Source organism: Delphinapterus leucas, chromosome 1 (genome assembly GCF_059928025.1).
Source record: "Delphinapterus leucas isolate spDelLeu-1000000601 "Yukka" chromosome 1, BTC_Dleu_Yukka2, whole genome shotgun sequence".
NCBI classification, from domain to species: Eukaryota; Metazoa; Chordata; class Mammalia; order Artiodactyla; family Monodontidae; genus Delphinapterus; species Delphinapterus leucas.
This window is the reverse complement of record NC_143129.1, coordinates 45,896,758-45,915,953: the sequence shown is the minus strand read 5'-3', so window position 1 is coordinate 45,915,953 and position 19,196 is coordinate 45,896,758. Positions and strand designations below refer to the sequence as shown.

Sequence of the window (19,196 nt, the reverse complement as noted above, 5' to 3'; positions counted from 1 at the left end):
ACTCACTGTGACCACTGAGGCAGAATTTAGTCCCATAAAGATGATTCTTTCTTTTTTTTTACCTGTAGATTGATGACTACCACATCCTTTTTGCAATAAAGGCATTTTTCCTCTCGAAACGGACAGTCTGCACTCAAATGCTCTTTCAGATCTTTGCGAAGGACTGGCTCCCGACAGCTCTCATTAGAGCACTGCACAGCTTGGAATAAGCAGTGCTGAAGGTGGTCCTGCGACAGATAACAACAAGCCAGTGGGGACCCACTGAGCAGGGCAGTGGGAGGGGAAGCCTGGTGCAAGGCCTAGTGAGGGAGGGAGGGAGGACCCTGGGGCAGCAGGAGAAAGGACTGCGGGGGTGGGGGGCAGGGGGCACAGCCTCTGTCACAGGCTCTCTGCAGAGGCCACCCGCTGCCTCTGCTGAGCACAGGGCATGGAGAAGGCTGCTTGCACGGAGGCTTTGACAGCCAGCCTTGTTTGGAGGACAGGGGAAGATGCGTGAGGAAGAAAGCATGCCGGGTTTATCTTTGATTACCTATTAACCTGCTCATATTCTCAGGTTAGCTCTTGAATATTTTCCTTAGACACGCCAATTAATTTACCAGCTCCTCAAGAACATTTCTTTGGTGCACACTCCATCCCCACCTCCAGCACCAAGTACTAATCTCTGCACAGCAGATGGTAAAAGCCGGAACAGAGGGCAAAGAGGGAAGAAGAGAAGGCTAAGTAAGTGAAGGAAGGGGAAGGACTAAAGGAAAGAAAGGGAGGGAGAGGAAGCTGTTCCAGAAGCGGTAAAGAAAACGATAGAGGAATACAGGATCACAGGCCCAGGAGAAGCTGGGTGTCATCCTTGTCAAGTCAGGAAATGTTCTTGACCAGAATATTAGAGAATGGTGACTCAGACAGTGTTCTTCATGTTACAGATTTTTAAAAGCAGGCATGTCTTAACAGAACCTGTGGATAACACTGCAAGTTACTGTGGTGCTGACAAGGTATCAAAATCCTAAGGAGTTTGTTCCCCACCACAAGATCCTTTAAAACAGGGTTGGCAAGCTACGGCCCTTGGGCCAAATCTGGCCTGCTATTTGTTTCTGTAAATAAAGTTTTATGGAGAACAGCCACGCCTATGTCTCACATATTGGCTATGGCTGCTTTGCCTCTGAGATGGGAGAGTCAGGTAGCTGCGACAGACACTTTATGGCTGGCAAATCTTAAAATATTTACTATCTGGCTCCTGACAGAAACAGTTTGTTGACCCCGTAAGAGAACACACAGTTTTACTATAGGATGTAAATAAATATTATAGCTATTCTCCTTTGCCTCTAGTAATGAGAGACAGTGACAACTGACATCTACATCTTCTCCAAAATCCATGGATGCTACCCCTCAGCTCTCACCAAAACCATCAACATTCATCAAGACTCTGCTACCTGTGAGATCCTACACCTTACTCGCAAGGTGAAGGAGAACAGGGAAGGAGAGGAAATACAAAAGAAACAGGTGAAAATAAACCAGCCACTGTTCTCCAGAAGCTGAGGATCTGGTCACTAGAGCTGATCAATGAGCCTCATTTCCTGTACAGGCTTAGTGACAACAAAGTTGGTAAAGAGGCCCTGCTTGCTCTAGGACCTGACTATCAAAACAAGTGGCGAGGGACTGTCTTAGGAAAACACAAAAACCTGTGAACTTCCAAAGAAATTCTTGGGTTAACAAGGGAATCATTTACACATTTATGAGCTCAGTGCCTAGAGGTATAGCGGCATGATGGGGAAAAGACTGAATCACCTGAAATACGTTCCAAAACGTGTGGCTGGGAAGGGAAACTTGTAGCGTCCTCCTAGCAATTCCTTGGAAGCTAGAGATGCTTGCCTCGTATTCATTCATAGTGTGATTGAACCTGACATGGGCTTGCTGTGGTGGAGCCACGTTTCCTGCTTCCCATTTAACAACCTTCCACCGCTGGATGCAAGAGCAAGGTAGGACAGCTTCATCTGAAAGGAACTCGACAACCCTTCACCTCCCCTACACCTCGTTTGTTTGCACCTCATACCAATGCTTCACCTTTACACTACATTCTAGCTCTGTTCTGGTCTGTGTCATCTGCCTTAGATCACAACCTCTAAGACAGCAGGGCCCACAGCGGCTCGGAGACACCCACCCCAGCACCTGCAAATGCTTCCAGGCAGGGACCCTTACAATTGTGTCTTTCTGCAGTCATGCCCTGGCTCCCATCCTAGGAATCCCCAATCCTTCACAGTTTTCCAAAAATGACGTGTCCTTGCTCGACCATTTCTTTTGCCCAGCATATCTCACATCTTCTCTTTTGGATCAATAACCCTAACCCACAAGTTAAGGTCTAGCACACATGGTATGTCCTCCATGTGTTCCATACAAAATGAATCTCTTCACGTGAGATTAATTTCACACCTTAGCCCTCGGTGTGCTGCACTGTAGCCAAGGGTACCTCTAGACAAGAATTCTCTGAGGGCAACCCAATGAATCTCTGTACCATGCTTAGCCCACTAACTGTCACATAAAAATGTTCAGTACATGTCACTGGAAAAATAGCAAAGGCAAATATTGTTCACCAGTAATACCAACCTGGTATCGTCCCAGAATAACCTTGGCATTACATCCAGGAGCGTTTTTGCAAAATACATATAAATTGAGGACTTCTCTTTTGCAGCAATTGTCTTTAAACACCTAAAAGATAAACAAAGTAGGTCTCACACACTCCAAAGCTTTAGAGCAACGTGAAGGAAGCTATTATTAATTTGGTCTTCAAGTACATCTCAAAAGTTGGGTGGAAACTTCCAGTCAGTGGTTGGAATGGAAATACCAGATTCACCACCATAAAAGAAAAGGCTGTCTCAGATACATCTGACAGGCCACCAAACATACGAGCCAGGTAATTTAATGTTTAGTGCAGTAGGCTGAAGCTAGGAGAATCTCGTGGTGAACTTGACCCCACATGCTCAAAGGTCAAGAGGTGGGGCTGTGGATAAGGGTGATGCTTTCAGCTTCCTGTCCCAGGGTGAACGTTTACATTAGTCATCAGGCGGTGTCACTGAAGCTGTGCTGACTTATTTTTCAGCACAAGCCAGGGGTTGGCAAACTTTCTCCGTAAAGGGTCAGAGAGTAAATATTTTCAGCTTTGCCAACCACGTTGCAATGTTCTCTGTTGCAACTATTCAACCCTACTGTACCCGATACTTAAATGAATGGGCATGCCTGTGTTCCAATAAAACGTCATTTATGGACACTGAAATGTGAATTTCATATAATTTTCACATGTCACAAAACATTATCCTTCTTTTGATTCATAAAATAAATTTTTGTTTTGAAATAAAGACTCACAAGAAGTTGTAAAAAATAGTACAGAGTTCCTGTGTACCCTTCTTTTGATTTTTTTCAATGATTTAAAAATATAAAACCATTCTTAGCTCACAGGCCATACAGAAACAGGTGGTAGGCTGGATTTATCCCAACAAATCCCATGTTGTAGTATGCCAACCCCTGGCCTAGTGCGTGAGGCAGACACAAGTACAACTAAGCATTTGGAAAAGGCATCATAAGAGCAGAGAGAAGGAGCATGAACATTGGACTAAAAAGACAAACAATTCACTTAAAAAATGGGCAAAGGATTTGAATAGGAATCTCTACAAAGAAGATATTCAAATGGTCAAGCACATAAAAAAATGCTCAGCGTCATTAATCATTACAGAATCAAAACCACGAGATACCTCTTCATACCAACTAGGAAGACTATAATCAAAAAGATGGACCACAGCGTATTTTGGTAAGGATGTGAAGAAGTTAGGACTCTCATACCTTGCTGGTAAGAATGTAAAATGGTGCAGCTGCTTTGGAAAATAGGCTGGCAGTGCCTCAGAACGTTAAACACAGAGTTACCATGAGACCCAGTCATTCCACTCCTAGGCACACACCCCAGAAACATGCACACTTTAAAGGCAAATTTTATGGCAAATGCATTGTATCTCAATAAAGCTATTGTTAGATATAATAATAATAAAAGAAAGTTTTAGAGACTAAACAGATGAGAAAGTGATTCCAGGAAGCAGGGTGTTTCATTTCTGCAAGTGACTCATGGTAACTGGTGCTAGTACAGGAAGAGGGTAAAGAAGAAGTGGGAGAAGAATCCTGGGGGGGTCAGTAAGGACTCAAACTAGCCTCTCTCAAAGAGGGGTGGGAGTGGGGTCCCACCTTACCCTAAGTAGAGGAATATGGACTCCAAGGAAGGTCCCCCTCCCGCTCTTCTGCTCCAACTTCTCTGTCCAATTCAACCCAGGACACTGGCTGCTCCGTCACCCAGAGAACTGCTAACCCAAAGCACGACTGTCTTACCTCCTGAGATTTGATCACCTCCTTATCTACAGGGCAGAGTGGGACTGCGTTTAATTCTCTGGAAAGAAAAATCAAAATGAAGCCAGAATTAAGGGTTGACCTCAACAGCCCATCCAAGAGCAGCTGCAGCGCTTCAGCCACCCCCTTGAAGTTCCCCCTGAGCAGGCCAGGCCCTGTCTTTATTCATGCTGTTCCCTCCTCCCAGAAGGGGCCCCCCAGTACCCCAACTTCAGCACCTCCTCAGTCTGCCTGAGAAACTCCCATTCATCCTCCAGGATGTGAGTCAAAGAGGGAGTCCTGCAGACAGGGTCAAATGTCCTCTGCCAACGTTCCCTCGGCAGTCTTGTGCTGTCACACTGTACCCCAACTTGCACCTTCACTAGAACATAGAGGGTCCTTTGTCACACTGGACCTCCAGCTCTTCACCTCTGTGCACTAGAGCTTGGTTTAGCGGGGTGTCTGGAACACACAGGTGCTGAATGAACGAACCCAGGAATGAATGAGAAGGTGCTGTAATAACCCCCTTTCCAAGCTTGGGAGGGTACAACTTCCGTGGCGTCCCTGTATAAACCCCCAAGGCCTGCTTCCATGTCTCTCCTGGTCTCCAACTAAAAATGGCACAACCCACGTTTTACAGCTGCCGGGGAGTCGACAGAGTATCCACGGCGGCAAGGAACCTTCCAGATGCGACACCACCTCTTCCTCAAGGCAAGGAAAGGTCAGGGTGCCTACAGGAAAGACCCCCATGAGATACAGGTCCTTCCTCACATGGACTGTGCACTGAGGTCTGCCTTCGTGTGCAAAACAGGTGTGGTCTGAATTTTCAGAAAAGGTGACTATCAATAAAACGGAAAAAAATGAAGATTATTCCTCAGGCTCTCAGAGAAGGGTGCTGGGTGGGCCCGTCCTCATATTCGTGGTTCTGTGGCCAACCACAGCAATTCCTGAAACCACGATTACAGTTGAGCGGCCACAGATGACACGTAGATCCCAGGAACAGCCCTGTCCGCTTCTGGCCGGAGCGCAGGCCCTGAGCGCTCACCTCAGGGACAGGATGCAGTGCTGGCAGAAGCGGTGCCCACAGCCCGTCTGGTGGGGGTTGTGAAGCACTGAGCGGCAGAAGGCACATCTGTAGCGCTCTTCCAGCTGCTCCACAAACTGGTACTCTGCATCTGGCTCAAAGTCCAAAGACGTGGAGTTACCAGAATTCTGGCGGATGAAGCCACAGGGGACACCTCCTTGCTCCTCAGAACAAGCCATTCTGGGGGATCAGGAGAAGAGAAGGAAAATTCAGTGTGCGAACAGCACAGCAACTACAGCCATCAGGTGTTTGAATCATCTGTTCCCTGATTAGTGAACATCACCCACAGGGTCATTCTGTTATGACTTTGTAACCATAGTAACGATCTCCTGCCACTGGAGGGCTCCTGCAGAGGGGAGGTGGCTTTGGGGCGCTCAGCGGGAGGCTGGACCAGATAACTTCTAGCGCGATTCAATGAGACTTCAGCCCACTGTCCATCAAAAGGATGCTAAATTATCCTCCATTGTGGCTACATGCTTGGGCAAAATATAGCCAGGTGTTAACTACATTCTGAGTAAACTCTGGTTATGGATTTTTCTTCCACTCGTTTGAGAAAATTGAAACAAACGTTTTGTTAACATTCTTTAGAAGCAAGAACTTTGTATACCAGTACATTCCTTGCAAAATATATAAATACATCACCACCACTAAGCCACACCATTTCTCACCTGAGCTAAATAAAAGCCCATTAACTGCTTTCCCCTCCAATCCATTCTCCATACTATAGCCAGGGTGATATTTTCAAAATACAAGTATGGTGGAAGATTATCTCTCCTCATCATTCAGTGGCTTCCCAGCACTCTTAGGTTAAAGCCCATGGTGCTAAGCAGGCTACAAGAATGCATCCTCCCCACCCAGTAGCATCCTGGACCTCTCCTCCCCTTGCTTCCTGCACTCCAACCACACAGGCCTTCTTTTAGTTCTTCTAATATATCATGCTGTCTTCTGCCACAGGGCCTTTGCATGAGCTGTTGCCTCCGAGCTTCCACTATCCCCTTCCAGGCCTCCTCATTTAGTTAACTCATATTCATGCTTCAAATTTCATTGCAAGCTTCATATTCTCAGGTAAGCCTTTTCTTCTCCCCCTGGTCTGACAGCAGGAGTTCTACTCATCAGGCTGTAAAACATGCAAGGCTTCCAGGGAGTGGCTAGGGGATAAAGGTAAGTGTGTGTGTGTGGGGGGGGGGGGGTGGATTTTTTGCTTATAATCCTTTTGAATTTTTGAATATGGATATATTACCCATCCAAATATTTTAAAAATATACAAAACCAAAAACCCATTCATTTATAATCCACTGTTATAGCTGTCATAGAACCAGGTTCCATTCCTTCAGAGCAACGCTTGATTTGAGATTGGACACGCATTTGTGTGATTATTTTATTTATATCTATGCTCCTCAGTGACACACAGATAGCATCTGGTCTTGCTCACTGTTGCGTTTCCAGCCCTTGGCACTAAGCCAGGCGTGGAGAACAACTCAGCTCTTTGTTGAGTTAAAGTTATTCAATGGACTTTTTGTGAGACCCTCAGCAGGGCAGCTCTAAGTAGTACTGGCCTCTAACATAGTGATTCTTTTTTTTTTTTCTAATAGGTGAGGGAAATTAAGAGGGGCAAGCTTCCAGTTACAAAATAAATGAGTGATAACATAGTGATTCTTAACCTTTTCTGAGCAAGGACTTCCCCTGGCTTTGAAAATTTGATGAAAACTCTAGACCTTCTCCCTATAAAATAGCACACACATCTTACATGTGTACCCTTAAGGACCCTTGGGACCCCCACCAGTGGTCCCCAGGTTAACAACAGTCTGTCTGCCCTGCAGGCATGCTGCTACTTTTGGCACAGTGTCTGCAAACAGTGAGAGGATGGGTGGTCCTTGGGGGTGACATCCCTCCATGTGGCTGTGGTACAGGAAGGCTTGGCCTTCAGGATTGCTTGTTTTGGCTTGTTCTTGGGATCCCTCATGATTCTCCTGGAGCTGACAAGTTCAGCTGGGCCTGGGAGCAGCTGTGTGGCCTGACCACGCAGGCAAGAGATGGGCAGCCCCATTCAACCCTAAGCTCTGCCCAGGTCAGCTGCTGAGTCCGGGCTGTGGCCTGGATGAATGGAGCAGAGGAAGCAACTGGCCTCTTTCAGCAAATAAAGCTTGCTCTCTGGAGAAGCCCAGCAGACCAGGGGATTTTTTTCTTTGTCCTGGGGTTTGAGACCAAAGCCCCACGTTTTCCTCCCTGCATGTTTCCTGCAGAATTTCAAGGGTGGTAGGTGAGCAGAACAAGATGTGATTGTTCCCCCTTTAACGTTGTTTACTCTTGAGATTTAACAAAAAAGTTTTAATTATGATGATGAAGAGGCACAGCACTTGATGTACACAAACAACCTAATAACCAAGACTCACCTTTCTCTCAGAGAAGGGGGAGAACCTATTCCAAACTGCCCTAATCTGTCCTGTGTCCTCTAGTCCCAAGGGAGGAGAACAATTCACGTCCCATGCCCCTGTAGGATTCTCTCTCAAGATCACACTCGTGTCTATGTCACAGAGCATCTAAATTTGGACCCTCAGAGATATACTCTAAAGCAGCAGGTCTGTTGAGCCCCCAGAACAAGGGAGTAGGATGTACAAAACTCAGTTTGGGTTCCCCTCCACTACATTCTATCCTCTTTCCTAGCACAAGAATTTAATGTGCTCATCTGTGTCTCTGTCTTTCTCTACCTTCCAGTCAATTTTGCTGTGAACCAAAAATTACTCTACAAAATAAAATCTCTTAAAAAATGTGAGGACAACTAGGGCACCTACTAGGCACTGGTGAGGGAGCACAGACACCTAAGTGCACAGGAAGAACCCCCAGCAACCAGTTGTTTCAATTATACTTTTATTTTTCCTAATATATTTTTTATCTTTCTTATTTTTATTATATTTTTTTGCGGTACAAGGGCCTCTCACTGTTGTGGCCTCTCCCGTTGTGGAGCACAGGCTCCGGACGCACAGGCTCAGCGGCCATGGCTCATGGGCCCAGCCACTCTGCGGCATGTGGGATCTTCCCGGACTGGGGCACGAACCCATGTCCCCTGCATCAGCAGGCAGACTCTCAACCACTGTGCCACCAGGGAAGCCCTATATTTCTTATTTTACTTTGTTCTTTATTCTTTGATATTTTACTGCTCCTTTTGTTTCTTTCTTTCTTTCTTTCTTTCTTTCTTTCTTTCTTTTTTACCACACCACAAAGGCTGTGGGATCTTGGTTCCCAGGCCGGAGGTCAGGCCTGAGCTCCTGTGGTGGGAGCTCGGAGTCCAAACCGCTGGACTAACAGAGAACCTCAGACCCCAGGGAATATTAATCAGAGTGAGGCCTCCCGGAGGTCCTCATCTCACCACCAACACCTGGCTCTACCCAACTGCCTGCAAACTCCAGTGCTGGACGTCTCAGGTCAAACAACTAGTAAGACAGGAATACAGCACCACCCATCAAAAAAAAAAAAAAAAGAAATGACAAAAACTATGTTACAGACGAAGGAGCAAGGTAAAAACCTACAAGACCAAATAAATGAAGATGAAATAGGCAACCTACCTGAAACCGAATTCAGGGTAATGATAGTAAAGATGATCCAAAATTATAAATACTCTAGAAGGAATCAGTAGCAGAATAACTGAAACAGAAAAACGGATAAGTGAGCTGGAAGATAAAATGGTGGAAATACTGCCAGGGAGCAGAATAAAGAAAAAAGAATGAAAAGAATTGACTACAGTCTCAGAGACCTCTGGAACAACATTAAATACACCAACGTTCGAATTATAGGGGTTCCAGAAGAAGAGAGAAAGAAAGGGTTTGAGGAAATATTTGAAGAGATTATAGTCGAAAACTTCCCTAAGATGAAAAAGGAAATAATCAAGTCCAGGAAGCACAGAGGGTACCATAAAGGATAAACCCAAAGAGAAACATGCCGAGACATATTAACCAAACTTTCAAAAATTAAATACAAAGAAAAATATTAAAAGCAGCAAGGGAAAAGCAACAAATAACATACAAGGGAATCCCCATAAGGTTAACAGCTAATCGTTCAGACTCTGAAAGCCAGAAGTGGGTGGCAGGACACATTTGAAGTGATGAAAGGGAAAAACCTACAACCAAGCTACCTAGCAAGGACCTCATTCAGATTCAATGGAGCAAGGACCTCATTCAGATTCGATGGAGAAATTTAAATCTTTACAGACAAGCAAAAGTTAAGAGAATTCAGCACCACCAAACCAGCTTTACAACAAATGCTAAAGGAAGTTCTCTAGGCAGGAAACACAAGAGAAGGAAAAGACCTACAAAAACAAACCCAAAACAATTAAGAAAATGGTAGTAGGAATATACATATTGATAATTACCTTAAATGTAAATGGATTAAACACTCCAACCAAAAGACACAGACTGGCTGAATGGATACAAAAACAAGACCCATATATATGCTGTCTACAAGAAACACACTTCAGACCTAGGGACACATACAGACTGAAAGTGAGGGGATGGAAAAAGATATTCCACGCAAAAGAAAATCAAAAGAAAGCTGGAGTAGCATTTCTGATATCAGACAAAATAGACTAAAATAAAGACTATTAAAAGAGATAAAGAAGGACAATACATAATGATCAAGGGATCAATCCAAGTAGAAGATATAACAATTGTAAATATTTATTCACCTCAATACATAAGGCAAATGCTAACAGCCATAAAAGGGAAATCGACAGTAACACAATCATAGTAGGGAACTTTAACACCCCACTTTCACCAATGGACCGATCATCCAAAATGAAAATAAATAAGGAAACACAAGGTTTAAATGACACATTAAACAAGGTGAACTTAATTGATATTTATAGGCTATTCCATCCAAAAACAACAGAATACACCTTCTTCTCAAGTGCTCATGGAACATTCTCCAGGATAGACCATATCTTGGGTCACAAATCAAACCTTGGTAAATTTTTAAAAATTGAAATCGTATCAACTATCATTTCCGACCACAATGCTATGAGATTAGGCATCAATTATAGGAAAAAAAACTGTAAAAAATACAAACACATGGAGGCTAAACAATACACTACTAAATAACCAAGACATTGCTGAAGAAATCAAAGAGGAAATCAAAAAATACCTAGAGACAAATGACAATGAAAACACAATGGCGCAAAACCTATGGAAGGCAGCAAAAGCAGTTCTAAGAGGGAAGTTTATAGCAATATAATCCTACCTCAAGAAACAAGAAAAATCTCAAGTAAACAACCTAACCTTACACATAAAGCAATTAAAGAAGAAGAACAAAAAACCCCAATGTTAGCAGAAGGAAAGAAATCATAAAGATCAGATCAGAAATAAATGAAAAAGAAATGAAGGAAACAATAGCAAGGAACAATAAAACTAAAAGCTGGTTCTTTGAGAAGATAAACAAAATTGATAAACCATTAGCCAGACTCATCAAGAGAAAAAGGGAGAAGACTCAAACCAACAGAAGTAGAAATGAAAAAGGAGAAGTAACAACTGACACTGGAGAAATACAAAGGATCAAGAGAGATTACTACAAGCAACTCTATGCCAATAAAATGGACAACCTGGAAGAAATGGACACATTTTTAGAAAAGCACAACCTTCCAAGGCTGAACCAGGAAGAAACAGAAAATATAAACAGACCAATCAAAAGCACTGAAATTGAAACTGTGATGAAAAATCTTCCAACAAACAAAAGTCCAGGACCAGATGGCTTCACGGGTGAATTCTATCAAACATTTAGAGAAGAGCTAACACCTATCCTTCTCAAACTCTTCCAAAATATAGCAGAGGAAGGAACACTCCCAAAACCATTTTACAGGGCCACCATTACCCGGACACCAAAACCAGACAAAGATGTCACAAAAAGAGAAAGCTACAGGCCAGTATCACTGATGAACACAGATGCAAAAATCCTCAACAAAATACTAGCAAACAGAATCCCACAGCACATCAAAAGGATCATACACCATGATCAAGTGGGCTTTATCCCAGGAATGCAAGGATTCTTCAATATACACAAATCAATCAATGTGATACACCATATTAACAAAATGAAGGAGAAAAACCATACGATAATCTCAATAGATGCAGAAAAAGCTTTTGACAAAATTCAACACCCACCTATGATAAAAACGCTGCAGAAAGTAGGCACAGAGGGAACCTACGTCAACATAATAAAGGCCATATATGACAAACCCACAGCCAGCATCATTCTCAATGGTGGAAAACTGAAACCATTTGCTCTAAGATCAGGAACAAGACAAGGTTGCCCACTCACCACTATTATTCAACATAGTTTTGGAAGTTTTATCCACAGCAATCAGAGAAGAAAAATAAATAAAAGGAATCCAAATCAGAAAAGAAGAAATAAAGCTGTCACTGTTTGCAGATGACATGATACGCTACATAGAGTATCCTAAAGATGCTACCAGAAAACTACTAGAGCTAATCAATGAATTTGGTAAGGTAGCAGGATACAAAATTAATGCACAGAAATCTGTTGCATTCCTATACACTAATGATGAAAAATCAGAAAGAGAAATTAAAGAAACACTCCCGTTTACCACTGCAACAAAAAGAATAAAATAGCTAGTAATAAACCTACCTAAGGAGACAAAATGCCTGTATGCAGAAAACTATAAGACACTGATGAAAGAAATTAAAGATGATACAGACAGAGGGAGAGATATACCATGTTCTTGGATTGGAAGAATCAACATTGTGAAAATGACTATACTACCCAAAGCAATCTACAGATTCAGTGCAATCTCTCTCAAACTACCAATGGCATTTTTCACAGAACTAGAATAAAAAATTTCAAAATATGTATGGAAACACAAAAGACTCCAAATAGCCAAAGCAATCTTGAGAAAGAAAAATGGAACTGGAGGAATCAGGCTCCCTGGCTTTGGACTACACTACAAAGCTACAGTAATCAAGACAGTATGGTATTGGCACAAAAACAGAAATATAAATCAATGGAACAGGATAGAGAGCCCAGAGATAAACCCATGCACATATGGTCACCTTATCTTTGATAAAGGAGGCAAGAATATACAATGGAGAAAAGACAGCCTCTTCAATAAGTGGTGCTGGGAAAACTGGACAGCTATATGTAAAACAATGAAATTAGAACACTCCCTAACACCATACACAAAAATAAACTCAAAATGGATTAAAGACCTAAATGTAAGGTCAGACACTATAAAACTCTTAGAGGAAAACATAGGCAGAACACTCTATGACATAAATCACAGCAAGATCCTTTTTGACCCACCTCCTAGAGAAATGGAAATAAAAACAAAAATAAACAAATGGGAGCTAATGAAACTTAAAAGCTTTTGCACAGGAAAGGAAACAATAAACAAGATGAAAAGACAACCCTCAGAATGGGAGAAAATATTTGCAAACTAAGCAACTGACAAAGGATTAATTTCCAAAATGTACAAGCAGCTCAATATCAAAACAACCCAATCCAAAAATGGGCAGAGATCTAAATAGACATTTCTCCAAAGAAGATATACAGATTTCCAACAAACACATGAAAGGATGCTCAACATCACGAATCATCAGAGAAACACAAATCAAAACTACAATGAGGTATCACCTCACACCGGTCAGAATGGCCATCATCAAAAAATCTACAAACAATAAATGCTGGAGAGGGTGTGGAGAAAAGGGTGGGAATGTAAATTGATACAGCCACTATGGAGAATAGTATGGAGGTTCCTTAAAAATCTAAAATCAGAACGACCATATGACCCAGCAATCCCACTACTGGGCATATACCCGGAGAAAACCATAATTCAAAAAGAGACATGCACCCCAGTGTTCATTGCAGCACTATTTACAATAGCCAGGACGTGGAAGCAACCTAAGTATCCATCGACAGATGAATGGAATATTACTCAGATGAATGGAATATTACTCAGCCATAAAAAGAAACGAAATTGAGTTATTTGTAGTGAGGTGGATGGACCTAGAGTCTGTCATACAGAATGTAGTAAGTCAGAAAGAGAAAAACAAATACCGTATGCTAACACATATATATGGAGTCTAAAAACAAACAAACAAATAACAACAAAAAACGGATCTGGAGAACCTAGGGGCAGGACAGGAAAAAAGAGGCAGACATAGACAATGGACTTGAAGACACGGGGATGGGGAAGGGTAAGCTGGGACGTAGTGAGAGAGTAACATTGACATATATTCACTACCAAGTGTAAAATCGATAGCTAGTGGGAAGCAGCTGCATAGCACAGGGAGATCAGCTCGGTGCTTTGCGACCACTTAGAGGGGTGGGATAGGGAGGGTGGGAGGGAGACGCAAGAGGGAGGGGATATGGGGATATACATTTGCATATGGCTGATTCACTTTGTTATACAACAGAAACTAAGACAACATTGTAAAGCGATTATACTCCAGTAAAAATGTTAAAAAATAATTTGAGGACTCCCAAAGAGTTTTTGCTTAGGTTGGTTATATTTATTAACATTTACCATATTTGAGAATAAAATTGAGGAATTAAAGAAAATAAGATAATAATGAGCCAATTATATGTTAGCATAAATAATATTTTTATGAAAAATAATCATTTTCCAAAAGAAAAAAGATTAGTGAGAAGTGTGGCTTTTTTTTTTTTTTTTTTTACATTTTTGCACATATCAGTTTGGGCTTAAGAGAAAATAGCTGGATTCTCTTATCTACTCTGCATTCAGTCTGTTGCATTAACACATGTCGTGTAGCTTCTGGAAAACACCACTGTATACTCATTAAAGGAGAACAAAGATGGAAAGCGACATCTTAGTATTATTATGCAGATAGCTTTGCCCATGCAGATCCCCTGAAAGGGTCTCAGGGAGCCCCAGGCAGTGGTGTGGTGGTAAATGCTTAACAGTCTGCTCTCCTTGGGGAAAAATTCCAAGTCAAAGTTGTCAATTCTGTGCCTGAACATACCTGAATGATGCAAGAGCCGATTAGCTGTAGGAAACCCATGTCCCACTAAGACCTGCTCCAGCACCCCGGGGCCCCTGAAGCCCGCTTTTGGGACCATTGGTCTATCAGGCTGCCCGGTGGCCCGCTCCTTGTCAGTCTTTGTACTGGCAGGCCCAGCATGTGACCCTCACAGATAGTCTCCTTGCTCCTGCTGGATGGCCAGTGGAGGACAGGACACCCCGGCCACACTCTCCCTACCACTGTGTGTCTTACTCGGCCCTGGTCAGCAGGCCTAAGTCATCCGCTGACCTTGTTCACTCTTCAGTGTTGTCTTGTCCAATACTTGTTTTCTATGCAATCGAGTTTTTGTCTCATTAGATACAAAAAAATAAGCACTTGTGTTTTGCTCTACAGTATGGACTTGAGATGTGTCAGGGGGATGTTCTTATACAGAAACCGAGCAGTGAAGTCTCCCAGGGCAGGGTCTGTCTCCATCCTCTGAAGCTCCTTCAGGCCTGTGACTCAGCTCCAAAAACGGAATCAATGCACTGCGCTGGCTGACATTAGAGAGCCCCAATAATAGAACTATAAAGGTTGACGTTTCTTTGTCTAACAAATATGTTTTTCTAACCAATTCAACATTTCCAGCTGGTACTCTGTCATTCCCAGGTTGCTATTTAGTGGAAATAAGAGCTCCATTTTATTAAAATCTTTCCCCTCTGGGTATAATAGCTTATGTAACAGGAACAGCAAAAGATTTCGGTTCTTATAAATAAGAAAAAAAAATCATCAAAATTACTATTAGAGCGTGTATATCTCCTTACTGCGGTAAACAGTGTCTATTCCCGCCACTGATGGAATTATAATGGTCCTCCTGCTGAAGAGTTATTGACTCAAACCAAGAAAAACAAGAGAAAATCATATCCCATCTGCTACCCAGGAACTCTTATTGAGTTTCTTTTCAATGCCATTTTTAAGCTTCATAAATTGATGTATCTTTTCCCTGAGAATTTTCTAGAAATTCCAAAGAAAGGCTAGGATGTCACGATTTAAAATATTCCCTCCCTCCCTCCTTCCTTCCTTTCCTCCTTCCTTCCTTCCTTCCCTCCTTTCTTCCTTTTTTTGAGAAGCTTTGTCATGTACTTTAATATCTGGTATATCTAGGCCCTCAACCCGACCCCACTGTTCCTCTTTACTTAGATATTTCTTCTGACTCATTTTTGGGGAACACATAATACATAATCTAACACTCTGAAGCAGCATGAGTTTGGCTTTTCGTTACAATAAAAAGGACACATGTCTAGCAGAATTCACTCTCAGGTTTAACACACAAAAAGGGAAGGTCCTTGTCTGTCTGTCCACACTACTTCCACAGTCCCCCAGCATCTTGTATAGATTAATGAAGGTTTGGAAAACTCAGGAATGCTTTTATGTATTATATTTTACTTCATAGCACATAAGCTCAGGAACTGTCTTCAGGGTTTTCAAGTTCTGATTCTTGAAAGTTCAAGATCAAATCCCAGAGTGAACAGGGTACAGGGCCAGAGACCTGGGCTCAGCTCCTGCTCTGCCACTCACCAGCTGTGACCCGTGGGAAGACACTCCCACAGATCCCTTGTTTGTACATCCCTGCACACAGTCAGCATGTACTTGTCCTGGGTTGGGTCCTGAGAATGCGGAGACCTGTGACAACACATCTGCCCTTGAGGGTCTCCAAGTGGAGCAGAGGAAATCAGACCCGGGAATGATATATGGCAATACCCTCGTGGCTGGTCCCCCCCAAGAGAGATTTAAACAAGCTGCTGGAGTCCAGATGAGGGGTAGCTAATGCTTTCTGAGGTGTCTGTGCTGATTCCAGAGAGAAGAAAACATCTCCGCTCGTCTTGAAGAAGGAGGAAGCATTTTCTAAATGAAGGAGATAAAACAATTTCCCGGAGGGTATCACAAAGTTCAGGAACAGTTAATGATTAACTGTAGCTGAAGTGGAATTAGGGGAACACGCCAGTCTTCCGCCTGTTTGCTCTCAGATCCATCCTCTGCCCTGCCTCTGCCCTGGTCTGCATCGTCGCCTTACTGAGGCGACGTCCAGGCTCAGTCAAGGGGGCTGGCCCCCGCAAAACTGTGTTTCCAGGGTCCCCTAGCTTCTGGCTCCATTCAGCCAATGAGAGACACGGGCAGGAGACTGCAGGGTAAGAGGAAGGGCGTAGTAGACCGTTTCTCCTGCATCCCTCAGTGTCAGGCAGCATCTCAACAGTGACTGGGCTCCTCCATGCCTTTAATCCCCACCAATGGCCCCTCTCTCTGTGAACTAGCTCCACCAGGCAGGTCCCCGGCTCCCAAGCTCTGGAAACGCCATCTCCCCTCTTCCTCCCTTGCGCTCTAGAGGGGGTGGGCAGCTTCCCGCTATGAGTCATCTTGGAGTTCCCTCACTCCGAGTGTCCTGTTTGGCTTCCCCGTTTTGCCATCCCCTGTGCCACTAAATTCCCAGCTGGGAACACCTAGAAAGGTCTCTGTGAGATGTGTGTGTGGAAGGGGGGGAAGAGCACATTGTGAAGAGCCCTGAGTGTATGCTGGTTAGGAAGTCCAGTTTTCACTCCATGGTTTTCATCTCTTTAGGGATGACAGACATAAAGGACAGGCCCAGGCAGGGAGTTGAGGGGAAGAAGCTACTAAAACAGACCAAAGGAGGATGACGACGGCCTGATCTAAGGCAGGGGCAAAGAGAAGCTATGTTCGTGAGGCATTCTTGAGAGAAAATGCATAGATTCAGAAATGGGTTTGATGGAAGGGCCGAGTGAGAGGACATGGAGGATGACTCCCAGGTTCCAGTTTGGAGGGCTGAGTAAATGATGGCACCCATGGGAGAGGATGAAGGAGAGAAGAAAGTGAAGGATGCCGGGAGGAGACATATCCAGGTTGGGGTGCCTTAGGGACGGTCTTAGAGTAATGGGGGTGACTCGGACTAGCTGACATCTATCATCTCTTCCAGAATAAATTATATGATTCTGAGGAATGGCCACATTTTCTCTGTGGTATCAATAATTGTTTTAACACTGCCCAAGGTGCTAATTTATTTATTTATTTTTTACTTTGCAAGTAATCTGGTTGTCATTTTAGTGATGACATTTCACATAACAGGTTTAGATCTATGTCAGGAACGTAAGGTCTGGAGAGATAAGACATCCCAGAGAGCCAGCAGCGCATGAACTCCTGGAAGCTAGTACTGGGGTCTGCTGTCTGGTCCTTCCCCATCACACCCACTGCTACAGCACAGCCCCGTGTTTCCCCCTATTTGGGATTTAGTCAGTGCTGCTTCCCCCAAAGTAACTCCCATTCAGCCTGTGCGACCTTCCACCCACGACTAGGTCTGAGATCCCTACTGCTAATGACTGGATTTGACAGCAGTTCTTAGGGTCCAGGGGGTGTTGTTAAAGGTACCTCGGTGCCTGGATGGGGGAGTCTGAGGACTGTGGGAGAGGTCTGTAGCCCTTCCAGAGGCCCCTTTGTAAGAAAGGGTACTGACAGTCAAGAGAGATTGCTTCCTTTGGGAGGTGAGACTCATAGGGCCCGGGTGATAAGATAGGGGCACAAAGGCTGGCCAGGTGCCCCAGGGTGGTCCTTGAGCCAAGGGCAACAGATGGGTAACAACACACCAGCCCATGAAGCTGCCAGTTATAGGGTGGGCTGCCAGGAGGCAAACAACCCATTTCTCAGTTCTGCTCAGGCCTCGCCAGGACCTTAAGAAGCCGACTCCCCGAGGTTCACATTTGGCAACAGGGGAAAGGTGCAAACATGTTATTCCCCAAACCCACCCGAGACCCAGTGACAGGTCCTGGGCTTAAATTAAAGGAGAGGAGATGGTGGTTAGTGATGAGGAAAAGTTAAAATGTGAAATCCCAAGATGCTGTGACTCAGGGAGATGCCCGAACCTGTGCCCTGGGCAGTGATCTAATAGAGAACAGCCTTGGCTGGTATGGCCAGGTGCCCACCTGTTGAAGGACAGGAAGTTCCCTTTATCAAAGTCACATCTGGTCCTTGAATTCTGAGATGCTGCTCTTCCAGGAAGAATGGTTACTACCAGAAAAGTGAAAAACAAAACAACAACAAAAAAAAAAAAAAAGAAAAGAAAAGAAAGAAGAAGAGGAGGAGGAGGCAGCAAAAGAGGAAGAAGAAAAAGAAAAGCCCTTTATCTAGCACGTTGCCTCCACTGGCACAGAGAACGGAGATGGGCCCGAAGTTGTTACCAAAGCCTCTGTCTGCAACGGCCCAGAAAGCTCCTGAAGGTGAAACCCCTCAAGACAACTGCTGGCCTCTGCCCCCGCTCATCCTTCTCTTCCTCTCCGCTGTTCCCACAGCCTAACACAACAACACAACCACTGTGTGACCTCCAGGACAGACTGGTTTTATTTTCATCAACCTTTAACCATGCAGGTTAGACAAAGAGAAAGGGCCTTAGAGAAACGCAGGTGTAACGAGGTCATTTTCCATCAGGTCTAACGTGACAGGGAGACCATGCAGGGAGCAGGTGATCCCACCACAGCCAGATGACATGTGACAACAGCCCCCCAAAGCCAACTGTCCCATCCACACGATGGCTGGCTTTGGTGTCGCAGAGGCAGAAAGAGGGTGTCTTTTCTTTTCCTTACACTTTTGCAGAAGAGGGTTTTCTTGGACACGGGATGGAGAATGATGTGGGTATGGTTTTAATTCCTTTGAAGAGAAGTGTGACGTCTCTCCAAGTTGTCAGGAGACCTCTGGTTCCTCATTTCCTCTGGGAGTGCAGCAAAGCACTGCTG

General features: G+C 44.0%; 1 protein-coding gene across 10 annotated transcripts in view; it reads right to left on the bottom strand.

Moving 5' to 3' along the window:
* Positions 1 to 19,196, bottom strand: part of TRAF5 (TNF receptor associated factor 5) — a 45,997-nt gene that overhangs the window by 12,391 nt on the left and 14,410 nt on the right. For 3 of the 10 annotated variants that reach the window (XM_022593449.2, XM_022593448.3, XM_022593445.2), the window contains exons 2-7: positions 19,047 to 19,190; positions 5,402 to 5,620; positions 4,360 to 4,417; positions 2,596 to 2,697; positions 1,780 to 1,953; positions 63 to 227 (exon numbers count right to left, since the gene is read on the bottom strand). In XM_022593449.2, coding sequence (XP_022449157.1) covers positions 63 to 227; positions 1,780 to 1,953; positions 2,596 to 2,697; positions 4,360 to 4,417; positions 5,402 to 5,619 — 717 coding nt within the window. In that variant the 5' untranslated portion in view covers position 5,620; positions 19,047 to 19,190. The other 7 variants (XM_022593450.2, XM_022593443.2, XM_022593451.3 and 4 more) reach the window with 4 other exon arrangements.